This window comes from Pelecanus crispus, chromosome 2 (assembly GCF_030463565.1).
Source record: "Pelecanus crispus isolate bPelCri1 chromosome 2, bPelCri1.pri, whole genome shotgun sequence".
Lineage (NCBI taxonomy): Eukaryota > Metazoa > Chordata > Aves > Pelecaniformes > Pelecanidae > Pelecanus > Pelecanus crispus.
In genome coordinates, this window is record NC_134644.1 from 8,198,229 (window position 1) to 8,223,956 (window position 25,728).

Consider the following 25,728-nt stretch of genomic DNA (forward strand, 5'->3'; position numbering starts at 1 on the left):
GAAAGCAAATCTTACTGACATCTTCTTGGTGGATACAAACATTTCTTGAAACGTTTGCTTAGTTCTTGTACCTTCCTTCTACCATACTCTCATGATACCCCAAGAAAGGTTAATACGAATACTTTAAACATGCTATTCCTCTAGATATAGGTGTAAACACTCTCTCAAAGTAGCAGATTGAAGCAGAAACTCCCATGACTTGACATGCAGAGAAAACAGACCTGGGATACCACCCTTGCAGCAAGACCATAAATCATGTAATAGGCCAATCTAATGGCTGACAGGCCACTCACAATAACATTAACCAGTACCATCCCACAGAACCAGATGCTGTAGCTGTGCTCTAAAGAGAAAACTGCAGTAATCTCAGCTCCTGAAGTCCCACTGCTATAGAACTATGTAATACAGACTAATGAGAAAGCTGGTATATATATTCACTGATAACATGTGACGAGAAGAGCAAAGTTCATCAGAAAGAACTATACATTTTAACAAGAAAGTTGCGACTCCTGAGCAGGAAAATACAGCAAATTCTTTTAAACACTGCAGCTTGGGAGGGAAGCACTGGTCTTAAGTACTGGGAGAGCTGAGGGAGTGGCATTAATAAAACATGAGTGAGGAGGGGAAAGATGCTTATACAGACTGCTGTTACAGCTACTGCTGCTTCAGACAGCCTCAAAGTACTGAAATATATAAATTTTTTCTGCTTAGAATTGATTTTCAGCTTCTTCTGCACTTCAGAGAACTGGGCTTTCTTCCTTCCACTTCACAAAGTGAGATGTCTTTTACACTTTCAATACCAAATGCTTTTAGTCATTTATGCAAATTATCTTCAATAAATCTATCCAGAATTCCCTCTACTAGGTTTTCTTTGGCCTTGCAGCCAATCAGCAGAGGGTGCGAAAGAGCTGAGGACACTTCCAGAAGGGCCCTTAAAATAAACGTGAAATATCTTACTTCTACCATGAGCCAAATCTCCACCAGAGAAAAGAACCGTAACACATTCCCAAACCTATTTATTGCAGTGTGCAATCCTGCCATTGGTTTCAATTGTCTTCTTACCGTTTGTTGGTGGTATGTATGGCCTACAAATGGTACAGTCAAAACCCATATCAGCTATGTTTTCCACTTCCTCCTCTGTGTTTAAGTTCTGACAGATTGCATGCATCCATCTAGAAATTAAGTGGGGGAAAAAATACAATTTAAAGGAAATATGTGGTGTTTTAGGAGACCCAAATATCAGTATATGGTCCAAGTAAATGTGAAATACTTGTTTAGCTTAAATTCTTTTAGGGAGAAATAAGGAATCAGGTTCTCCATATACAGCATTCCCCTACTGTGGTGTGTGTTAAATACTGTATATACAGTATCAGATTACCTATTTCCCTTCACAGGAAGGAAATCTCTATAAAACAATGTCCCGGAAGCAAATACATCTTAATATTATAATTTTCTCCCTATATCGCAATCATTTTAACTACTTACTTCATACAGTGTAATCTGGATTTAGCCTCACAACAATAGTCTTGTGAGGTAAATTAGTTTTCATTTTTACAGAGAGGGAAAATGAGGCACAGAGTGATTAATTAATTTGCCCAGAGTCGTACAATTAAGTCTGTGGTACAAACAGAAATGTTCTGAGACTCAATCCAGTGCTCTTTACCACAAGACTATTCCCTTCATCTTTACGCTTTTACATTAGGGGAAAAAAATTAAAATAAGCCTTAAACAGGAAAAACCTGTAAACTATTAGAAATCCTTACCGATCACATTGTCTACACTGAATTATAAGCTCTTCATCCCGGTAAGTGCGATAGCAGATTGGACAGGTAGACAAACTTGCGCAGGGAGCACACTGCGTGTAATTGTTTTGCCATTCACATCTTAAACCTGGAGAAGTTGCTCCACAGTGTCTGCACCAAACACACCTGCAGAACAGACAAAATGATCTATTACTTAGAGTCCACAGGAAAATTATTTTGTGGCTTTAAAATCCTCCGACTTAGAACTGGGTAAGTAATTAAGTTTTAGTTCACTAACCACTTTGGGGCGGGGGGGGGGGGAGAGGAAAACTCATTTCAGGTCAAACAGTATTTTAATTGAATGAAAATGTATTATTTAGATTTCCAAAATTACCAACATTATTTATACTTTTTAAGCTCAACACATCAAAGGAGTTCCTGCTCCCAGTTGCCATTCACTTTGAGATATGGAGACTTAACCATGTGAGAGGTCTATTCTCTGATTCACCCAAGTAACATCAATGGTTTTCAGAGGGTTTTATTTTGAGAATGGTTTGCTGAAGTGCCCTTTCATTTTTCCAACTGAACGTTGGAATGAATGTTCCAACGAACGTAAATTGGATTTTTTTTTTTTGGCTAAGAGTTTCAAAAGAAAAATGTTGTCCATCCCTACTTACTTGGTTTTTGGCATGAAGAAACAGTATTAAGGTAACAATTTCCCTACTAAATTGATAACTGAATAAAACAATTCAAAAGTGTTTTTATTTCCTTTGTTTAATACACCTGACAAATACAATTAAAACATTATTACAGTTCAATTGACATTGCAAATATGAGGTGACAAGAAGAAACAAAAGAGGCCACCAGTCAGTATTTCTGACCCCAGAACCAACACACCATTTGCACTTCCAGCCTCCCTTCGGAACTGTCTGCAGGGGCGGATCTAAGCAGTACGTGTGGTAGCTGATGTCGCAGTCATCACAGAGAAGCAGCCTTCCTGGATCTGTCGCTTTCCCACAGGCTTCACACACTGTGCACTCCAGGCACCTCCAACCTTTGCTAAGCACCACTTTAGTAATCTGCAAATGGCAAGGTGAAAATTATTTGAAAACTGCTCTATGAAGTGCGATCGTTGTATAAATTACGGTCTGGCTAGCGGAGCACAGGGTGCTCTTCTGTGCATACTATCCACATCACAAGTAGCTGTTTATCAATTAGACTTTCTGAAGCTTCAATAAACGGGAATGGAATAAACAGAAAGGAACTGTAATTACTGATAGCTGATACTGTTTCTTCAGATAAACTAGCATACCAGAGAATATATACTGCACTGGATGTACACGTAGGACAGTTTACTCCTTACAGGTGTAGCTGGTTCTGTAGGGAAGAACATACAGCTGCTTTTTTTCAGCTACGTAGTAAAGCCAGGATTCAAGTCACTACAAATCCTGTATCTTTCCTAAATTACCTGTGATAACCAGCGCTGGGGTCTTAGTCATCTGAAGCAAACAACTACTTTATTGTAATTAAGATATAATGTAAGAGTAGTATATAAATGCAAAGCCAAATTACAGTTCCAGGAAATATGTATATGGCATTTAGTAAAGTACATTTAAAATAATGTTTTGTGGCATGTTTAAAAAATGTCATTTTTACATTGATGCACTTACATAGTAAAGAGTGTATGGTGTATATATTGCAGTAAATAGCTTATTATGTGCTTGCTAAGTCATCTCATACCATTCAAATTTCATTTTCACACGTTCTCTCCTAGACTAATGAATGTAAAATGTATTAATTAACCACTCCAACTGCTGTCAATTCTGACAGCCAACAGACAAATTGAATCAACTAAACCTTATACCCCTAGTAAATGAAAGATGCAGTATAATTTTTGTCTCTGTTTTTAGTTCTGCTTATATTTAGGTTTTAAGCTAATATCTCAAACTGTTATTTTAACCAACTGCTGGATAATCAGTGCTATTTATGGTTGTGAAATTACAAAAAGGTTAATTCCTCTTGAGGCAATGCATACTATAAAATGACATTTAATTAAAGTCTTTCACAAGTCGCATACAAATAATGGTCACATTAGCTGATGAGTATCTAACAAGTTAATGACTCCCTTAATTACCACAAAACCAAGGCAGCATAATGCTATTAAAATACAATATGAAAAAGGTGCAATCAAGTAATTTTTTTATGCAACGAAAGCACTCACCTTAATACTGACACAGTATGGATGGTAACACTGACCACATTGAGAACAGGCAAGCAACCTGCCCTCAGCACCTTGGCCAAAACTCCCACAAACCACGCACATATCCTGAAATGATAGAAACCAGCAGATTTTCAGCACGTGCCAGACACTAAATTCTGAAAACATGTAACTGTAAAATCCAACTAGTTTGCTGTGTAATTTAACTCCTAACAAGGACATTCATTTACTTTTTGCTAATTAAAAGCAGAGAAACAAAATCAAAACACAGTAACTATTATCCTAACCTGATGGAGAGTGAACTTGTCACTGTTAGAGAAGAGGACAACTGTATTATGCATTGAGTTTTCTTCCTCATCTTTGTTAGATGAAATATCCATAGTTGTGACCTATCAAAAAAACCACACCACATAAACAGCAAGCACATCACATTTTCTAAGACAGGAGACAAGATGAAACTTCTAAATACATTAATCTTTTTAACAGTACCAGAGAATACAAGCTTTGCAAATATTTATTCACACAGTATGAACGTTCATAAAAAGCTACCTTCATCAGAAATCACTAATTCACATTTTCACATTAGTACAAGCATGATCACTATTTCAGTTCTACAGACACATTCTCTTCCTCTCCTTTGTTCACCTTTACATATTACCCCATAGCACTCTAAAATGGGGGGGGTGGAAATCAATAAGCAGAAATTGTCATACTGTGACCAGTCTGCTCTGTTCCCTACACATAAACACTGAAGTTGTTCTCATCGAAACGTTAATTGCAGTCACATACTTTTGACTATCAATTCAGAGCAATTGGAGAAATGTAATTTGTCCCATACTGCCTAAAATGTGGTTTAGCTAATGTTCCGAATATGTTAGAGGAATAAGCAAGAGTTCTAAAGTTTCAATAGTTAAGATACTCTCCGTAAGCCATTTCTTTATGAGGCTTATCTATCTTGCCCATAAAAACGTGCATTGAACTTGACTTGAAACGGCTGTTTTGATCTCAATCCATAAGCTTTTACTGCACAGTCGTTCTCCTTTTGACCAAAAGACTGTTACTCTGACCTGCCCTTTATTAATTCAGTGTATAAGTGTACATACAGCTTCTCAGGAAGAGAAAGAAGAAAAAAAAGACTTCAACTGTGTTCTCACTTTCACGCACATCTTGCTATGCAGAATTTGCTATCTACGAATTTAAATTAACAGGTCTAATGATTTACTCTCTGAACCAGTAGTAGCCATGGAAGTTTGGAAGATAAGAGCACACAGTTCTATATAAAAGAATGAATGCATGATAGATAAATATAACTTTGTTTTACCAGCTGTTTTAGATTTTAAAAATGTGGATCATTTTAAATACAATTTCAGTCTTACACAGACAGTTTTGTTTAAATAATAATTTAAATATTTTACAAATCCTACTAATCCAAACATCACTCTAGAGACAAATGTAAATACTGTTACAACAGCTACAGGAATCTTTCTGATACACTGTTGCTGAAAATCAGTGTTTACTGAGAAACAGCTAAAAAGGGAGTATATTGTTAACGCTTTTTAATTACGGTATGGTTGAGAGCACTGCAGCTGTAACTGACTAATTAACAAAAAAACACCCAAAACACCTCTTGATACATTCAGGGAGAGCTTCTCCTTCACATATATTTCCACAGGTTCCACAAAGTTCCTGGAATCGCTTGCATATACGAAAGAGCAGAATTTGAAGGACCCAATCACTGCAATTTTGATGCTTGCTTAATGCCAGCCGTGACCCAGCTTGGGTTAACCTGTAGCCACCTTCTTCCCAATTCCCAAGACATACCAAGATATTTCCAAATTTGTGTACTTGTCTGCTGGTCATGATCCCATGCCGCTTAAGAACCAGTTTGCGCAAAGGGGCTGAAAATATTCCCATTTCAAACATTTATCTGGCAAAAGGCTGGTCACTTGGTATTGCTACCTTCATCTGCTCTACCACACGACAGTCACATCTCTGCTCTCAAACTCTCAAGTTGCCATTTACTTGACAAGTCACAGGATCAAATTTCTATAGGAAATTGTGGAGAGTGATGTCCATTTTGTATTTATAGCAATTGAGCTAACTTGATATCCTCTGTTCAGTTACAAAAATTTTTAAGAGTTTGTTCTATAAAACCCAGCTTCCCTTGAAGTACAAATTTGTGCTCTGTAACATAGATTCATAGAATAGTTTGATAGTTTGGGTTGGAAGGGACCTTTAGAGGTCATCTAGTCCAACCCCCCTGAAGTGAGCAGGGACATCTTCAACTAGATCAGGTTGCTCAGAGCCCCGTCCAACCTGACAATTAATGTTTCCAGGGATGAGGCATCTACCACCTCTCTGGGCCACCTGTGCCAGGGTTTCACCACCCTCATCTTAAAAAAGTTCTTATGCCCAACCTACATCTACCCTCTTTTAGTTTAAAACCATTACTCCTTGTCCTATTGCTACAGGCCCTACTAAAATGTCAGTCCCGATCTTTCTTATAAGCCCCCTTTAAGTACTGAAAGGCTGCAATTAGGTCTCCCTGGAGCCTTCTCTTCTCCAGGCTAAGCAACTCCCAACTCTCAGCCCTTCCTCACAGAAGAGGTGCTCCAGCCCTCTGTCATTTTTGTGGTCCTCCTCTGGACCCGCTCCAACAGGTCCATGTCTTTCCTGTACTGAGGACTAAATAATTATGTGAATGCCTCCAATCCAATAAGGTACATATGACTAGCTTGAGTGGAATTCATCCTGTATGTTTAAAATTATCTATCTGCTCACAAATCTTGACCATCCATAGCTTTAAAAGAGAACAATAATAAGAGATGTGTGTTCCCTTCCCAGATCAGACTATTCCAAGAAATTATATAGGCAGCAAAAAGTAGCACAATGCTGTATAAACTCAAACAGATTGTATGCAAGAAAACAAAAAAAAAATCTCTAAAGAGAGTCTGAGGAATTACTTCATGAAGTCATAAAAATGAGTAAGTCCTTCTCTGAACATGAGGAACAGGATGCCTCTCAAAATCTGCAGGGCTGATTGATAATCAAACTTTAAAAGGTATGTTCAAAGAAGGACATGTCCATAGCAGGAAAAAAAGGATGAATTTTTTGCAGTCCAGATTTCCAACAGTTTTTCATACCAAAATCCCTCTTCTTAAGAGGAGCAGACCAGGACTGTGTAAGATTTAAGAGTTTTAGAAGGACTTCAAGTATGAAATAGCTTAACTATCAATCGCAGTGAGCAATGACTTGCTTAGAATCACTTCAGTGCTGTAGGAATGGGAGAGGGCAAACGTAACTACCCTTTTCTCAAAGGTTTCTGGGGGGAAGCCGTGTACCGTCCTACAGAATATCTGACATTTGATCCTAACAGAGAACTTGCAGCCAGACTGATATATATTATATTTTGGTAAAGAGTCAAGGAAGTTTTAATCATGGTAAATCAGGATCTATCATAGCTCTCTGAAGGAGTCAGCAAGCCTGGGGACCGGGAAATCTGACTGATGTAATTACTCCATTACCAAATTCTTTTGGCAAAGTCCTTCAGCAATGCTCCTTAAAAAAAGGTAAACATGACACAGAATTAGAGGAATGATCCCTATATTGACACAAGACACGAAATAAAGAGTAGAATAAATTATCGGTTTTCTATGTGGGAGAATAGCACTAGTGGAAATCTGATAGGGATGTCTGCTAACAGGCCGTGGTGTTCAGTACACTCGTGTGCAATCTGAAAAATCAAGCAAGGAATAAGGCGACAAAGCTTGCCAGCAGTATTAAGATATTCAGAGTAATAAAAAAAATGAAAGACAACTGTGAAGAACTGCACAAGAACTTCATAAAGCTGAGTGCTGGGCTATAAAAAGGCAGATGAAAGTCCAAAAAGTAAAAAAATGAACATCACAAAACAACTGACAAGGATGATCAAAAATATGGAATAGCCTCCATACAAGGAATGACTCAAAATACTGGGATTCTCCAGACTAGCAAGGAAAGAGTGGAAGGAAAAGGAGGAACCATGATGGAGATCTATAGAAACTGAGTGGCATGGATGGAGGAGGTGAATAGAAAACAACTCTCCACTGCCTCTTCTGTAAGCGCAGTAAGGAACGGGCAATGAAACCAGCAGGCAGCAATTCAAAACAATAGGCCGATGAGCTGTAGAACTAAAAAAAGTTAACGTGGTGTCCGAAAGTTTTTAAAAGTGAATAGACAAATTCATGAAAGCAAGCTCCAACACAGGCTGCCCAAGACAAAGATACCACCTCCTGTTCAGCAAGTCCCCAAGCCACAAAGTGTTGAAGTGTCTCCTTCTCTAGGCTGCTCCTGTTTCCGCACTCTTCCCCCAGCACTTGGTTTTGGTTCCCTGGGTAGAAGAACCTCTGGTCTGATGTGCTACAGCTGCTGTTACATTCTTAGGCACAAGCCTTGCTCTCCCCCTTTTTGCGTTGTTCCAGCGAGTGCTGCCTTTACCCGGCGTTTTCCACCCGAATAAATGGAAGGAGTACTCTAAGACTCCCAATAGCTGTCCCTTTAAGTGTCAAGAGCAGCATAAAATTGCTTCAGGTCCATTAAGCTACAGTGCTCTAGTTCTTCATCACAAACACTAAGTAATAGTCAGGCTTTATCAAATACCCCTGCTTTTTAGTGCTCTTTGGTTTTATACAGTATTTTAATACAAGAATTATAGCTAAATAAAATTATGTTATATTAACAGACTGCAATATGACTTAAAAATAAATGTTCTTACCCCTGGAATGACTACAGTCCCAACTCCATTTTTCAGTTTTGATCTACCTCTGCCACCTCTTCCTGAAAGACCTGCACCACGTGGCCTCCGCTTCCCTGGGAATCCTGATCCACGGCCCTGTTCAATATAAGATAACAACTGAAATGCAACCTGAAGTGCTTTTGTTATATGGGATTCAAACTTGTTCAATGCATCTAGGGAAAAACATAAGTAAAACAACACCCTATGATTTCAAGTGAATATGAGCACACTAGGCCACAGTCATGAAGTCACTGCATAAATCATTGTGAAATACCTTTAACTAATTACACGGCATAATACAATCACCTTTATCACCAGTGAGAAAGCAGCCAAAACCAGAAGTGTTTATTGTCTGCTCAGGAATAACTGGAAATATGGAAATGTGGGTTTTTTCCACAGTTGCAAAGTATCCAAAATAAATATCCTCTATTCTATGATTCATTTTTCTTTTCTTTTTAAACAGTCAGCTCAGACAGTCATGCGACTTCTGAATAGGGTCTGGACACTTGATTACTTGCAATCATAAATGCTTTTCTTATGCTATGAATAATCAAGCAAACACTGGAATTTATTAGGACTCAATCCTGCTCCCAAAGCAAAGCAGGAGCTGGCTCCACCAAACCCTCTTAATTCAGCAGATACACAGTGAGCTTTTTATATTAATTATATCATTTACACTCAGATCAACAGTTCCCATAATATGATGTTTTTCTTACAAAATATCCAGTTATTTTTTAGACAGCTTCTTTTTTCCCCTTTCCTTATTTTAGATGCAGACGTACAGTTGCAGTGTTGTGTGCTCTGGAGAATTCACAGTATGTTCAACTACAATTAACTGTGGAAAAGCAAGTATGGTTTTAATAATAATTACCTGATATTAATACTGTGATTTAGTTTGAATTTCATGATTTTTTTTTTTTATTTCAAAATGAACTAAACACAAAGAGGATCCCTAATCCTCCTTAATATTTTTCCAGAGAGAAAAAGAACATACTGACAATGTCCCTGAGTTCCGGCTGGTATGTCAGACACCTTTACAATATGTTTCAGAGCCTCTGATCTTTATAAATGACGAAAATTATGGTATATACTCAAAGAAGCACCTTTTCTACTATGAAATAAGCAATGAGATTATTTATTGCATTTCAAATTTGTGAATAATCTTGGCTCCTAATACAGCCCGACTCCATCCACAAAGTATCTAGATATGGTGTCTGTACCCAAACATTTGCTGGAAACAACTTTTAATACCAAGACAAAACATTTACTCAATAAAACAAAGTTGACAGAACCACAAAGCTCCTTGGGGACAGTGTCACCAACAGACATGAGCAGTCTCTACTGATGGAGACAGGAGTTCCCTGGATGGAAAGCAGTACTATGGGCTCAGTATTACCAACACTATTTTTCAAATATGCCAACTCCTGTTTTAAGGAAGATATAGAAGTTTAGGGTCATAATTAAAGGGAGAATCCAAGCATCCCAATGTTAAAATTTTATTAACATCCATCTATTAATGGAAAGAGAAATTAAACTCACTCTTATACAACAAGGTAATGTAACGCAATGATATTTTAGGAAGTGAAAGGAAGGATGCTACTGATGGCTGAAGTATTTATATGTACTAAGGTGAAACAAAACATGTTGTCCTTACATATAAAAGGAGTTAATACATATGCACACACAGGACATACAAGCATCAATTTTTTAAGATGTAAACTCTTCTGGCATGTTTCTTATTTTGTCTGTTTCAGACCAGGTATCAGTATTGTTATTTTCACACAACTAGTAACAGGAAGAAGACATACTTGTATCAATGTTAATGCTGAATATTAAGCTGAAAATTAATGCTTGAAGCAGCAAAAGCTAAGCTAATGTCAAATTAAAATAAAATTAGCATGAGAGTTAAAGTGAGATGAAAATAAATCATTGGGAAGCTACAGCTATCTGTCAGAGTTTCATCATGTAGCTTTTTTGCCTTTATTTAAAAGTAATAATTCCACTTAGTTTCTTCAGGTGTTTTTAATGGCAAATGTCACTGTGGATACAAGCTTTGGTCCATCTAATCAGGTAGGAAAGTTGTTATTTATTCCCCCATAAGCTAAAAATGATGTCACTTTGGATCCACGCTGCATAATTTCTCCACAGCAACAAATTCAAGCCACCTTCAGATCTCTGCTCCTTTCCAGGCCTGGCTTACCTTACTGCCAGTCTTAAGCACATTTTCCTTCTCAGGTAGTTTGTTTTGACAGCTATGTAATGCCAACCACAAAAAGTGAAGTACTAAACACACACACAAAATTGGTAATACAAGCTATTCTTTGCCATTCAAAATCAGGGCAATGCCATCATACTGTACACTCTGGAAAGCATACATTTTTTTAACCTGAAAGCTCCAGAGTTTCAATAATTTTTAAAGGCCTTAAACAGTAATACAATGGAAGATTAATTCAGTTGTGAGATACAGAATTTCATCACTAGCGTCTACAGCAGAAAGATAGCAATGGATACATGAAAATAAATTCAAATTATTTACCACTTTGATGCTCCAAATGGCACTGCCAGGAAGCTGTCTGGATTTAAAAATGTCCCGACCTTCTGAAATGTCTGGGGACCAGGAAGGTGGGCTGACTGTATTATTGGTACTCCAAGCCCCCTAGGATACGGTAGGTGAGAAAATAGATGTATAAAACTTCGCAACATAAAAAAAAAAAAAAAGGAAAAAAAAAAAAGGAAAAAAGCAAGCAACGAAAAAATCTGAAAAGCAAAGCACATGCAGGCATAGGCATTTCTACGTTAAGTAGTCAATTAGTTCACTGAGTGACAGGAAGGTAGGAAATTTTTAGGTTCTCATTGAAACACACACGAAAACAAATATTAACCTCAAACTGATGGTTAAGTACAGCAAAATGAGTTTTATAAACAAAGCATAATACAAACTGAAAGCAAGTAATCATAACAACAATGAATTATATCCCTAAATTTTATTGCATCGAACGGAGACAGTAGTTTGAGACGGTAACATCCCCTTTTACACTTCAAATCACATTTTGAAAGAACAGGAGGCCTTAGATAACTCTGGAGTCTAAACTACTGACAGTCACAGGAACAACTAGTCTGAGAAGCGTGTGAAACAAAAGGAATATAAAGAAACCATTAAAAAAAAGAAAGAAAAAAAACCCAGTCATGGTAATTAACAAAGTACCTCTTTCCTGCGAGTTTGCCACAAATAAACCATTATAAAACCCCATTACTAAGGGATTTTCACCCCCATGTTGTCATATTATGCTGTGGTATCAAACTTTAATACATTATTATATACATGTAATAGTATACATCCATATGGTGTACCTACAAACTCTTTTTAACTAATTGATTATTATCCCTATTTCTGAAGTTCCCATCATGGTGAGATATTGTATAACTTTGTCACAAGAAATACGGCAAAACAAGAAGAAAGTGCTAAGATGGACAAGAAAAAAAAAACCCACTGAAGTTCCTCATACATTAAAATCTGCAGAAGACTTCCTCGAACCCTGAGTAAAGACTGCAGGAGATAGCCATCAAAATAAGTAACTTAATTCTAAATTTACAAATTAGAATACTTAAAGGATAATATGTTTTCCCAATTCTGAGTTTGTGAGAGTAAGAAATAATGAATACCAAGATGAGAACTAAACAGATGAAAAGTATAGGTTTACCTTCTCGAGAATGACATTCAGCAGTAGAATTACACGGATGATACAGAATAACCCCATGCATACTAATAGTCCCAACTATTCACACATGCGTGGCTGCTCACATGGGCAAGCCCAAACATTTATGCCCTTGAATACTGGTCTACACAATAATAAGCATTAAGAAAAATGAGATAGCTTTGCAAAATGTGGGGTTTTTTTCAGAAATGATATGTTCTCAATCAAGACTGTGTGGGAAACAGTTTCTCTGGAATCAACAACTCATCAAAATGTATATTCATCTCAGACTGTAAATAGGTATTTTGCTAACAGCTGCGCTGACTGAAAGCAGGCCTACCCCTCAATTCAGGCCAGAAGGACCACAGGCAAGACCTCCCTAACCCGTGTAAGGCACAGCCAGGTTAGCTCAGTCTGCTGCTGAAGGTGAGTAGGAGCCAACATCTCGCTTACCCTCGAGCGGATCAGGAAAAGCTCCTATGATGCCTTCCGCTTGCAGAGCTGGGTAGGCAGTAACCTACAGCTGCTCAAACAGCGAAGTATTCAAACTGGCACAACAGACCCAAAAGAAAAAGTCTGTCAGAGACCTAAAACCCTAATTATGCATAGAAGTTGCATTTTAAAAATTTGCATTTTAAAAAGACGCCAACATTGTCCAAGTGGTACAACCCACAGTGTGGACACGGTGGTATTCAGTAGAAATCTGCTCTCTAGGAGTTTAGCTATGCCTGCATGGGAAAGGGAATATGGACAATATAGCACTTTAAAAAAAAAAAAACAAAAACCCCACCGCTTTACAATTTTGCCCACACAAGGGGGTACTTAGACACACAACCTACGAACTGCTCAGTGTCCAGATTACCTCTGTGCTTCCAGCTTCCCATCATTGTCCTCCCACTGCCAAGGTGCTTCCAAAAAATACTCCAACTAAACTGCTAGTGCCAGCAACTGCTCACCTGCATTTGGGTTTAAGTGAGTATGCTCCATTAAGCAACTTACATTGTAAGATTTTGCTATCCCAGTTTTTTTGCTTGACTTCAGTTAGATAGTCGTCACGCAGACAACTCAGCAGATCAAAAGGATCAACAACCTCTAGCAGGGGAACAGCGTTGAGCAGAAACCTTATGCACCTGCAAACCTAGAGATGGATGGGAGTCCTTGTTCACATCCAGGAGTAAGCAAGGGCGTAATATTCACAACATAACACGGGCACAACCGCACTAAGTCAGAAACAGGCGGAAAGCAAGCCAGCAAACTTCCACAGAAATGGAGGTTTGATACACCTACCCAAACACATTCCTGGGGCGACTCCTCTGAAACGCACATCGCGCTCTACCTGTGCTGAACCACCCTGGGCTCCCTGCATGGCCAGCAAAGGGAAACGCATGCTTGCAGAAGGCCACTCACCGCATGGGATGGAAGGTGTCAGATAGTCTCACCCTGCATGCCCCTACTTCTCTGCAGCGGCTCTAATGGGAGCCTCAAGGTGACTACAGCAGATCTTAACACTGCAGGCACCTGCGGGTGGCTGAATCCCACTCCTCAAACCCGCAGCAACTTCCACCAGCAGAACTGGCAAGACTGAAGTCTGATTTGTGATATCAAGAGCACTGTAGTTTATTAATCAGTTCTCTGTCGAAATCTCTTCTTTTCACTAAGCACTGTCACACTAGTAGGAACTACATCAGCAGGTTTATGGCAATAGGAAATTTAACTTTACTATGCTAGACATATTTTTAATATCAAAGAATGTTCCATTTTAGCAAGATAAAGTTAAAACTTTCACTGCATTTTAGTTACAGTTTCGCTATATTTCTACAATTCATAATGCATAGTAAGTAACTGTTCTTATAATATGGCAGCTCAAAGAAAATCTGTATAGCAACACAAAGAAAATGTGTGTATCATAGAAACAATCTTTACATCAGTCTATAAGGGAGGCAACATGCTGGCTAAGAGTCAAAATTCAAGATCTCAAACACGGTAAAAATACTTAACAACTGAAACTACCTACTCTTATTTGGGACGTACAAAATTATTCTCCTTTTAAGAAGATACACTTCTCTAGTGATTAAGTTTATACAAAAGATTAAAAAGCTAATAGAATATTAAATCTGAATATGAAATATTTGGTCTTGCAAAACAAAATGAATTGTATATGATTCATGAACCATATTGTTAAGAATTAAATTGGAAATTTAATCCAAGTTTTATTGTAGATCAGAAACATTTGAATTCTTGGTAGATAAACTTAATTAAAAACACACACTTCCACAATACTACGAACAAAAGAATTACATCAAAGAGATGCATTAATTATATTTTGGCTTTTAATTAATGCCTATTACCACACAACACTGAAGAGAAAGTTCTATTCAGTTCATTTACATCAGAACCACGGCAATAATTATGTACTGTGACAGAAACAGGAAGTTCTAATTCTCCATCATATTCTTGAGTCCTCGAAATTGAACAACACAGCTGCAAGTAAATTATAACAAAAGGAAACCCAATGTCAGCAAGGGTCAGGAGATCTCAGTAAATTACCACTGACTGCATTTAGCTGCTTAATGCTTTATGAAATCTACTGCAATTGCAAATGCACAAACCTGGATTTGCATTTTAATATTTAACGTAATTTTAGGGTTGTGATCAAAATTTAATCTGTTCAAAATAAAGCTCCCCTCATTAAAAAAAGCCCAAAAACTAATCCTTGAAAAAGACCATTTTTGGTCTTCTTTTTTAACATCTACCACTACAACAACATACTTAGTGGTACCATGTAATTGCAGACAGCAAAAAAGCCGTAATACCCAAGAAAGAAGCCACCATGGTGCTTTGCATTTTTCAGTGTCATTTTAGAAAATCTCTTAAAAGACCTAGAAATATGTAGTGAGCCTGTAACAGTGATCACCAATATCTTAATGATGAAAATGAAATACCTCTAATCACAGTATTTTCCATGGAACGCATTCTAAAAATAACACGATAAAACAAAACCAGTAGCAGGTTATTATTTTCCATACAATACTATTCTACGGACCATCCTCACCTCTTTACCTACCAGTCTTACAATGCTGCGTATGTTGTAACGCCCTCCATTTACTGACTTCATATTATGCTTTCCAGTACACAGTGCTGTTGCAAAAATAACTATTTCAAATTTGTTCAATTCAGATACATAGAATATACCTAATACCATTTAAAGTATACCTCCACAGAAAAAAAATATATCCATTTTCCTTGTGAGGATTTATTTCAAACTAGATATATGTCAGATTAGTCATTAATAAACTTACATGATAATTTCTTTTAAGTCTACTACTTCAGAAAAAAGAAATACGAAAAAGATCAAAGAGGGGTTCTGCCCCCGGCATAAATTTACAGTTTGTAGGCAAGGGTGGAGGATTGGCATATTCCACAGAGAAGACACGGAGCTCAGACAGAACTCTGAGGACAGCACTGTAAAAACTTTATCATGATGGCAGCTACTAGCGAGTATCTCTGATCTACAAACAACCGAACTTTGGATATATATAAAAACCAATTTGGCTCCATTATGGAGTAGGATAACAGAAACAGAAAAGAGACAGCCCACAGACAAAACCCATGGGAAGTCAGTGAAATGCTAAGCCTGGCAGATGGAGGGTCCTCTCATGGGGCTGCATGCAGATTTAAAGCTTACCTGCAGCTAAAGGTATGGATAACGTGCTACCCTAACAAACACTGTTAGCACAAGAGCACCTTACTCACAGGAGTTCTTATGCTGACACAGAAAAAACCCACATTCTCCAAAGCGGAGTAAGCTTGTACCAGCAAAAGCAATTCTTATCAGTATAACTGTACCTACATATTGATTTATACAGAGCTCCCCTTTTGTTTAGAAGATGGATTTTCTCCTGTTGCTTCTAAGCGAAGCAGTGATGCCTGCAAAAATGCTAGGGGGGAGAGGGGTGGTAATGACAGCAACACTGATAGTGCAGCCCTGGAAAGGACCCACGGAGCCTTTTTAAGCAGAATATTGTCTTCACAGTTTGCGAGATGGGTTTTAGTCCTTTAAAAGTAGGAGTGATGTAGTGGTGTTGGAGGCACATCACTAAAGCCTATTACAAATGCAAACTGCTAAGGATCCAATACAGGAAATCACTTCAGATTATGCATAACTTTGTATTCAATAGTGAAACTGAATAATTATTCAAATCTGTTTTATTAGCAATTGTATTAATAGATTTTGAAGAGAGGGATAATCATTCATCCTACTGCCCAGCACAATACATTAAATTTAATGAAAACAAATCCAAATCAGAAACTATTCCTTTACATGGACTCCCCTGACTCCAGTGAAGCATGTATCTTATAAAATTGAGGAGCAATACATTCAGGATCCAGGGAATTTTTTTTCCTATTCTTCTTAATATGAAGTTCCATAAACCCATTGACATTGATTTTTTTTTTTTTTTTTTTTTTTTAAAGACAGGAACAGGACATTCCAACATGGTAAACTACATATTAAAAGATTTAAATATTCTAGGACAAAGTGAAGAATATTGCCATCTGTGGAAATTGGCTAACATTGACTTCTCTTCGGGGTCCACAGAGTAATCAGACTCTTGATGAAGTATCTATTTTAAACCTCTGCAGCCCTGGACAAGCAACTAGTTCTGCAATGACAGTTCCTTTGTGTAACAAAAGAAAGCAGCTGCGGAGCCAACGTTAGCTTCACCAAGTACAGAAGCCACAACCTCTTTAATCAATAAAAATAACCCACTCCTATTTGTGTAACTTTTCTCTTATTTCACTGCCCTCTAAAACATGTTGCTAAGAGCTCATCCAGCTGCAAGGTAACATTTGTATCGCATAACCTAGGTCCTGACACAAAGCGACACAACACCATTACCTGTTATTTTTTAAACAGAAAGAAGCAGACCTCAAACCCATAAAATGAACCTGCTTTTGAGAAGGCAAAATTCCTCTTTCGTTACACCCTGAGAAGAACCACACATGACCTAGTTTATTCTGAACTGCTATACCTGTAACTTCACAGAAGCATTTTTTCCTCCAGAATTGTTCTCCCTACTTTTTACTTGTTTTGGATCAATCATCTTTGGACAGACAAGCACTGAAACACTGTGTTAGGCTAAAACGTTTTAAATTAAGCTTACGTCCCTTTTTCAGCGGTGAAGCCACACTTGGCATGGAAAATAAGATGGAACTGCAGAAAGCAGCACTCTTTTCAGCTGCCAGCACCTGCCGAATATGATGCTGTCCCTAAGCCAGAATTGGGAGAAAGCACACATTTTGAAGTGTCTGTAGAGTGTGACACAAAGAAACAAAAGGTCTTCATTCTTTGTTTTTATACCTGGTGAAAGAAAACCTGCTTACTTGCCTTCAAACCTGTCCCAAAGAATTGTCACGTACCATGAAACCAAACCAGCCCCCGGCACACCTGTGTCTGGAAAGCGCTGACAGCAGGTGAGAGGGAGCATCAGAAGGAAGATCACAGCTACAGCTATGAGACTACTACTTTCTTTTGCCAATTTATGAATCAGTTTCTAAAATCATACATAATGAGTTGATTATAAAGAAAGTCTGGCACAAATATCAGAAAAACGTAGCATTTTTTCTCCAGGGAACTGGAACAAAAAAATCACAAGTGCACTTTTTAAGATGACATAAATTGAGCACAATTAGACAAAAATGCAAAGTGTTCTTTAACTATCAAATATATTTCGAGGTTTCTGCTCCTATTCACAACTCTCAGTTTGGAAAAGTACAAAATTCTTTTAAAAAACTGAATGTTTACAGCAAACATAATAGTTAAAAAACCGCTCAAAACCCAAACCTAAACCAGTCTGTGTGCAATCCAAAGGCTCAAACACTTAAAACACGTGCCTTACCCATTGTGGATTTGTCTGATTACATCCTGCTTAAAAGGGAAGCACCTACCTGTAACTGAGCATTTCTAAATCCCTTATTTATAGTCTGCAGACCGCCATTCGACAGGTTTCAGTCCCTCAGCAAAGGCCCAAAGTAGGAATTTGACACAGCAAACTTACAGCACCAGAGATAATTTTGTAACTGTTTAAGGCATATACATATTTCTGCAAATATGATATATACCTTACTGCACACTGACCTAGAAAAATCTAACTGCAGTAAAATAAGCACAGAATTCCTAAACTGAGTGGAAACTGAAGCAAGGTCCTAATAATAGACTTGGGTTTAGAAAACATCTATTATATAAAAGCTTTTTCTCTTGTTTCAAAATACACATTATCTACAGCTACAAGACTTGCATCCTTCATGTCCAACATGGAAAATCAGATGAACAAAAGTAAAAATCAACTGATGAAAATTCTGAAAAAGATCCCCAACCCCAAATCCCTACCAGCTAGTTAAGCTGAATTTAGATTACGGGTAGAAGGTGAGGAAAACAGTGTCTATTTTTCATTAATCAAGTATCCACAGGGTCTTCATATTTTTTCAGTCCTTACTCAAGACAATTTTTCACTGACTTCTACGAGGTGCCAATCTGTGCTAAAACTGAATAATCAATGGAAAGTAAGAAAGTGTACTGGGACTTCAAACAAAGTATGCCCATGCTTTTCTTACCAGAAAATTGCTATTTGCTCCACAAAAGTTCCATCTTAATAGGTGTTTAAAGCACAAGACAAAGATAATCGAAATTAAAAGAAACCTTCACGGACTTTCGACGTACTTTTACAAGAGAGATCATTAATTTTACAAGTAACTTGTCCAATTCTAGAACAGGTACTGCTAAGCTGCTAAGTACCTTTTTATTTTAATATATAATTTGCAAACTGTTGAACAAATTATATTGATTTAGCATCACAGCTAGGATTTTGTGTTACACCTGACTTCTAAACTGTCACTCAACTCAGTTTTATTTGCATTACTCACACCACACATTAAGAGGTTAACGTCTATGCTCTGTTGTACATAGAATATACAAACTGCTACTTTTACAGCTGATTTTTCCTGTTTTTTTAAGACATGTATCTATTCTGCTACAGGCATTTACAGTTGGGATCATCCTTCATGTTTTCCTCAACAGGTTCTCTGGCAGTTAACTAATTTTATTACCAGTATTGTGATGCTGGTTCCAATGCAGAGCAGGGGCAAATTGCACAGAAAAATAAATACAACTCTTACTGGAACATGAAAGACAAATAAGCTTCCCCAGCAGAAAACTTGAATTCATTTTAGTCTGCCTAAGAACCCCACCCCTTTTCAATTTGCATGATAAATGGAGAAAAGAAATTTAATTTTTAAGACAGTACAGAGTATTAAGAAAAATTATTTTTATACATGCTTGTGTATGAGGGTAAAAAAAAAAACCAACCCAGAGATACTCTAAAACCTTCCAAATTCAAATTTCTTATGTATGTTGCCTTTATTATATAATTTTAACCCATTCAGAACACTATCTCATACTTTTTCTTAAGAATCAAGAATTTTGAACCCTTAGGTAACATGTAAAAATGGAAAGAATTGTGCAATACATAAAAAGCTTTTTTAACACTAAGTTCAGAAAAGCATGAAATCATCAACCCAGAAGTCCTAAGACTAAAAATAAATTGTGATGAGAACAGAAATGAAACATTAATTTGTCACACTGACATACTTTCTGTGTAGAGTTTTGCAAACACAAAACAAATCCTACAGATTGATGAACCATTTTCCCCACAACTATGACTCAAATAGAGAGCAAGATGTTGCAGAAGGCGACAGACTTGAGGATTCTTTTCACTTATCAAATTTAATCCTAGTCAAACCACAACGATTTGTACCAGACAGTTCTTACGTGGTATTTGCTAATATAACAAAACCATCAAATTATTTGCAACACCATTAAAAATGTTGATCAAGATAGTATCTGGCAGCATGATGGAAACAGGAGTTGTTGCAGGCTTTTCTATAAAGCCAGTTTAAGAAATGTTAACACACTTTGAAAGTACTAGCCAAAATAAATGCATATATGAAAAAGATCAAGAGATAAGTTAAAAGGCGGAGCATTATGTATATCTGCATTTGTAGCATATGTATTAAAAATGTAACAAATTTTCTTTTATTTTGCTCTAAGCATGAGCAGAAGAAAATTTTAATTCTCACTAGATAACCTTTATGATGTCTGATCTTTCAATTATTTAACATGAAATTACTTTCTGGAAGAAATAAACTACACATCCACTTAGGAGAATAAATGCATACTACATTCTGAAAAGTAGGTAAATTCAATGCATTATGCTGAAATTTGAACTATGTGCTTCATAAATATATAATGAAATATTCTACGTGCTTACCTGTCTTGATCTGGGTCTTCCAGGAGAAAACTTGCGTTTGGTGATGGCTGGTTTTCCCATGCCAATTTTTGGAGTGACTGCTATGTAAGTCGTTGGAAGAGCACTTCCAGCAGTGGAAGGCAACGCTGGGGGCTGACTGTGCTGTACATCTTGTACAGAATGCAAGTCTAACGAAACATCTGGTGAGGAAGACACGTTTGTCTTGTTTATATTAACTGATGGGGGAAGTGAGGGGTAAGTCTCAGCTGGTGATTTTATGGGTTTGTCTCCAACTGGTGAACTATTTGCAACACCTTCATTTGCAGAAGTAGTTTCTACTTCTAGAAGAGCTGGTGTTTCTGACTTTTCACAGGTTTCTCCTTTTTCTACATCTTTTTGCACTTTCATTATTTCCAGTTGTTGTTCTACAGGGATACAAGTATCTCCTTTACTTTCGGTCTCCTGTATTTCTGGCGTCACAGTTATGGTCTCAGGTACCGAAGACAGAGACCGAGAGTCTACTGTGGATACTTCTGATACCTCCACGCTACCTTGTGGCAGCTGTGTCTCTTCCACTTGTTTGTCTAACTCCTGCTGTAGTACAGCTTGAACACCTTCCATCACTTCCATCATTTTCTCAGTCTGACTGTCACCAGATGCTGGTGTCTTTTTAGGAGACATTTCCATTTCAGCTGAATTAATTTCAACAGAGACTTCTGTTTCCAGTTCTGTGGTCTTTTCTTCTGGTGATATGCCTGTAACTAAGTACAACCATATTAAAGGCTCAGTGCAAAAAAGAAAAACTTACACAGGTGTACTGGTCAGCAAGTATACTAGGTACACATCAAGTACACATCACTTCACTTAAGTGAATTTAATATGTAGCTTAAAATATACTTCATAAATATCTTTCTTTGTACCTTTGTTTATAGTAGTCTATGTTTTTAGTATATATTCCCACTGTTTGATCATTATTTTCCTTCCCTGGAAACACAGCAGAGTAAATCACAAGAAAGCAGACCCAAACTTAATTTTTGAGGAATCTGAACACACATTTCCAGGTAGGCAGCTAAAAGTAGCTTCTGCTTTTTCATTTCTGCATATTGAAGATGTAGGCTAGCATAAATTAATGTATTTTAAGCAACTGTCCCAATACTTCCAAAAAGCAGACAGCTAAGAAGAACAGAACAAGTACTAATAAAAAACATTTCCTTCTTGGCGCTCTTTCAGACTTTAGGAAATCACCTGAAATGAAAACAGTTGATGGTGTTTTTTAATTTACTAATGTCTCGTGGATTTCTTTCAAAAATATTTGTCTAGTGTTCCATTGAACCAAATCAAGCACCTTTCATCCACAACTTTCTTCATCAAGGAGTTCCAGAGTCTTGTATCCCTTCCATGGAGAACCAACTTCTTTGCTCTGAATTTGGCTTTTCCTATCTTCCCCTGACAGACCCCCATCCTCTTACAGGCCACTTACTTTCTATTACACTTGCACTCTTCTTAAATTCACACTGCTACAACCTCCTCAGCCACTACAGTTCAAAGCCTAGCATTTTATTATGAATGTGTCTTCACTGGTAGTTTTAAATCATGGCCCATGCGTAACAGAGTGATCACAGCTACTCTGGAAGGTATTTGCTTTGGCTTTAAATGCAGGTTTCTTGATTGCTCTTAGCACAACCATCCCCCAACACTGGCTGGAGGTGGATGGGATATACTGGAAAGTTCTTTGCCAATGATATCGGTCACTAACACATTTAGAGGACTTGACTCTGAAACCATTCTATTTGTATCCTTTTCTTTGGCTGGTATTTCATGTGTGATTGATAAGATGCATTTATTCCCACAACATAAATGATCAGCTACTGCAGCACACCCTGCCTGGATGAGTACATTTGTTTATTAAACAAATTATCTTTTATCTAGAAAGGGAAAAAAGAAAGGAAGAAATCCTTAACCAAAGATACTTGTGGAGTTACAACCACGAAGCACATAAACTGGAAAGAAATTCTACAGTGTGCCCCAAAACACACCAGGGGAAATTAATCCAATCCAGTTATTTGCAGCTACAAACAAAAAAGACTTGAAGAGAAAGTGTGAGCAACTGTATTTAAATAGCAACAAATAGTGGTTTTTACTATAAACCTCCAGTGTACAAAAGCATTTAACTTATTTCCAGCTTTTGGAGAAAGCCAGTCCCACCAAACAAGCAAAACAATTTTCTCCTACACAAATATTCTGAAGACTATCTTTGCCTCCAATAAAACATTTCTTCAGCAAAAAAGATAATACACTTGCTTGAGAGTTCAGATAGTAGAACTGATACAATTTGTCTCCTACTGCCTTCCAGGCACTTCTTCCTCTTAAATTTATAAAGTACCACAAACCTTACTGAATGGAAGAAGATTCTGAAGGATTCAGTTACTGGCATTCTCTCAGACTGCAAAACTCTTTTCTTACCGTCTGTGACACATCCAACAGCTGATTCTTGAAAAGGGCCATCACCAGTAATGGGTTGTTCCTGAAATGTTGCATCCTCTCCACCACTTTCCATTTCCATTTCATCTATACAAGCTTAAGGAGAGGCAAAGAAGTTTATCAAAATTGGTATGATGTTTATTCTATTACTTTGGCATCAGTAGTTGCTGTCGCTGTTTGACCTTCTGGCTAAAGAGAATGATACTTAATGACACAATAGGAGTTAGGATAAATCAGGTCAATGAGAAGGTTAGGGAGACTATATAGTACTCCTTAAAGATTAAGGCCTTTTTCTTATTAACACTGAAGCTATTTTATACCTTTCAGACAGTGAAAAATGTCTGTAAAGCAATTACATACACCTAATTGTGAAAATTTAATTTACATAGTCACAGAATTCTGCATTATCTGAGCAGTACAAAAGGTCTTTTCTGAAATTCCAGTATGCTAAATTCAACAGAACTTGTAGCATGAAGGCTTCAAATTTTTATACAAATACTACAATGGCTTATGGTACAGATATGAGGTTCCATCTACTATCAGCACCTGGAACACTGAGTTTCAACCTACCTGTTCAAGAACATGAAAACTAAGTTCTGCCACTTTAGAACTAGAATACTTTAATCTCTGAGTTGCCCATATTAAATAAAGGAATTTCCATGGAAGAGGCACTACTGAGCGCTTCTTTGGCTGACAGTATCATTACAGAGCACAGAAACAGGAAATACTTACCTTTTTCCTCATGTAAAAGCTTTTTCAGTTAAGGAAATTCATTAAAATGCAGTAGACAAAGTAGGAGCAGGAAAAACAAAGTATATAGTAAGTGTTAACTCAAAAGCAGCTGATCCTCCATGGATGTTAGCACAAAAAGAAGTCCAACAAATACAGCTTTCTGTTCAGGAAAGTCTCTTTCAAGTTCAGAAAGCCAGGAACTATTAGGTGATGCTACTTTTAGCACCTAAAACCTGCTCTCAGACTCTGCCAACTTTAAAGTGATGTTTTAACTTTGAGGAAATGATCATTTAGATTGGCTCCAAATCTGATTTTAATGTACAAAAGTGCTCTCCTGGGTATAAAACGCTGCATGACTGTACTGATGTAATAGCTCCAGATTACTCCTAGTAGTTGAGATGACAGTCCTGTTCTTCCTTGGGGAGAAGAGTATGCTTGTCAATGCTTCCACTAGCTAGAAATCCTAATAGAAGTATTACTTAAAACTTTAGCCTTTCAAATAAACCTGTTATTTACTCAAAAGGGTTTTCGTAGAAGACTGGGAGTTCTTCCAGTGTAAGCTTTGGATATTACTTGGATATTACTTGGACATCTCCCTAAATGTTCTACATACACTGCTTGAGAGTCCAACAGCCTTCAATCACATTTCAGAATGGAAGTAACCTTCAAAGGTTGAAGTCAACAATTTTTCCTAACTCAGTGTGCATGTTCAATGACAGAGTTGTTCTGCTCATTTACGTACATTTACCTACTGCCACTGCCCTTCCTCCAGGATCATCTTTTTCATAATTTCTTTACTGCTCATGAAAGGCACGCAACTACATGTACAGGCTAACATCAAAGAGAATGACTTGTTTACACAAAACATCAGTTTGAACACACAAAAATTAGACTTTCATTGTAGTCCAATACTTCCCCTTTCCAGTGAAAAACTATCAGGCTTTTGAGAACACAGACACTTATGCAACTGAGCTATCTATTTCTTTTAACACAACATCAATGCACAAGCTTTGTGCATTTCTGTTTAGGCATCAGAAATGCACATGGCAGTGGTAGTGCAGTTCACAGAGTATCTCAAGCTGGAAGGGACCCATAAGGACCGTAGAGTCCAATTCCCTACTCCTCGCAGGACTACCTAAAACTAAACCACATGACTAAAAGAGTCGTCCAGGTGTTCCTTGAACTCTGACAGGCTTGGTGCTGTGACCACTTCCCTGGGGAGCCTGTTCCAGTGACTGACCACCCTCTCAGCGAAGAACCTTTTCCTAATGTCCAATCTGAACTTCTCCTGATGCAGCTTCATGCCATTTCCTCGTGTCCTATCACTGGTCACCAGAGAGAGATCAGCACCTCCCTCTCCGCTGCCCTCATTGATGAAGTTGTAGACTGTGATGAATCATAGAATCATTTAGGTTGGAAAAGACCTTGAAGACCATCAAGTCCAACCATTAACCTAACACTACCATGTCCACCACTAAACCAATTCAGGGCAGAGTAGTAATTGCATGTTTCCTGGCTTGGTGGCTGGATTATTTTTTAATGAAAGTAAAAACTAGGAATCATTAAGGTTGGAAAGGACCTCTAAGATCATCAGTCCAACCATCAACCCAACACCACCATGCCCACTAAACCACGTTCCAAAGTGCCACGTCTACCCGTTTTTTGAACACTTCCAGGGATGGTGACTCCACCACCTCTCTGGGCAGCCTGTTCCAATGCTTGAACTACCCTTTCCATGAAGAAATCTTTCCTAATATCCAGTCTAAACCTCCCCTGGCACAGC

General features: G+C 37.6%; 1 protein-coding gene across 11 annotated transcripts in view; it reads right to left on the reverse strand.

Moving 5' to 3' along the window:
* Positions 1-25,728, reverse strand: part of KMT2C (lysine methyltransferase 2C) — a 204,359-nt gene that overhangs the window by 64,180 nt on the left and 114,451 nt on the right. For 9 of the 11 annotated variants that reach the window (XM_075728169.1, XM_075728179.1, XM_075728175.1 and 6 more), the window contains exons 12-20: positions 23,196-23,309; positions 20,754-21,493; positions 11,271-11,390; positions 8,714-8,830; positions 4,248-4,349; positions 3,964-4,068; positions 2,640-2,821; positions 1,764-1,928; positions 1,063-1,172 (exon numbers count right to left, since the gene is read on the reverse strand). In XM_075728169.1, coding sequence (XP_075584284.1) covers positions 1,063-1,172; positions 1,764-1,928; positions 2,640-2,821; positions 3,964-4,068; positions 4,248-4,349; positions 8,714-8,830; positions 11,271-11,390; positions 20,754-21,493; positions 23,196-23,309 — 1,755 coding nt within the window. The remainder of the gene's footprint in view (positions 1-1,062; positions 1,173-1,763; positions 1,929-2,639; positions 2,822-3,963; positions 4,069-4,247; positions 4,350-8,713; positions 8,831-11,270; positions 11,391-20,753; positions 21,494-23,195; positions 23,310-25,728) is intronic. The other 2 variants (XM_075728177.1, XM_075728178.1) reach the window with 2 other exon arrangements.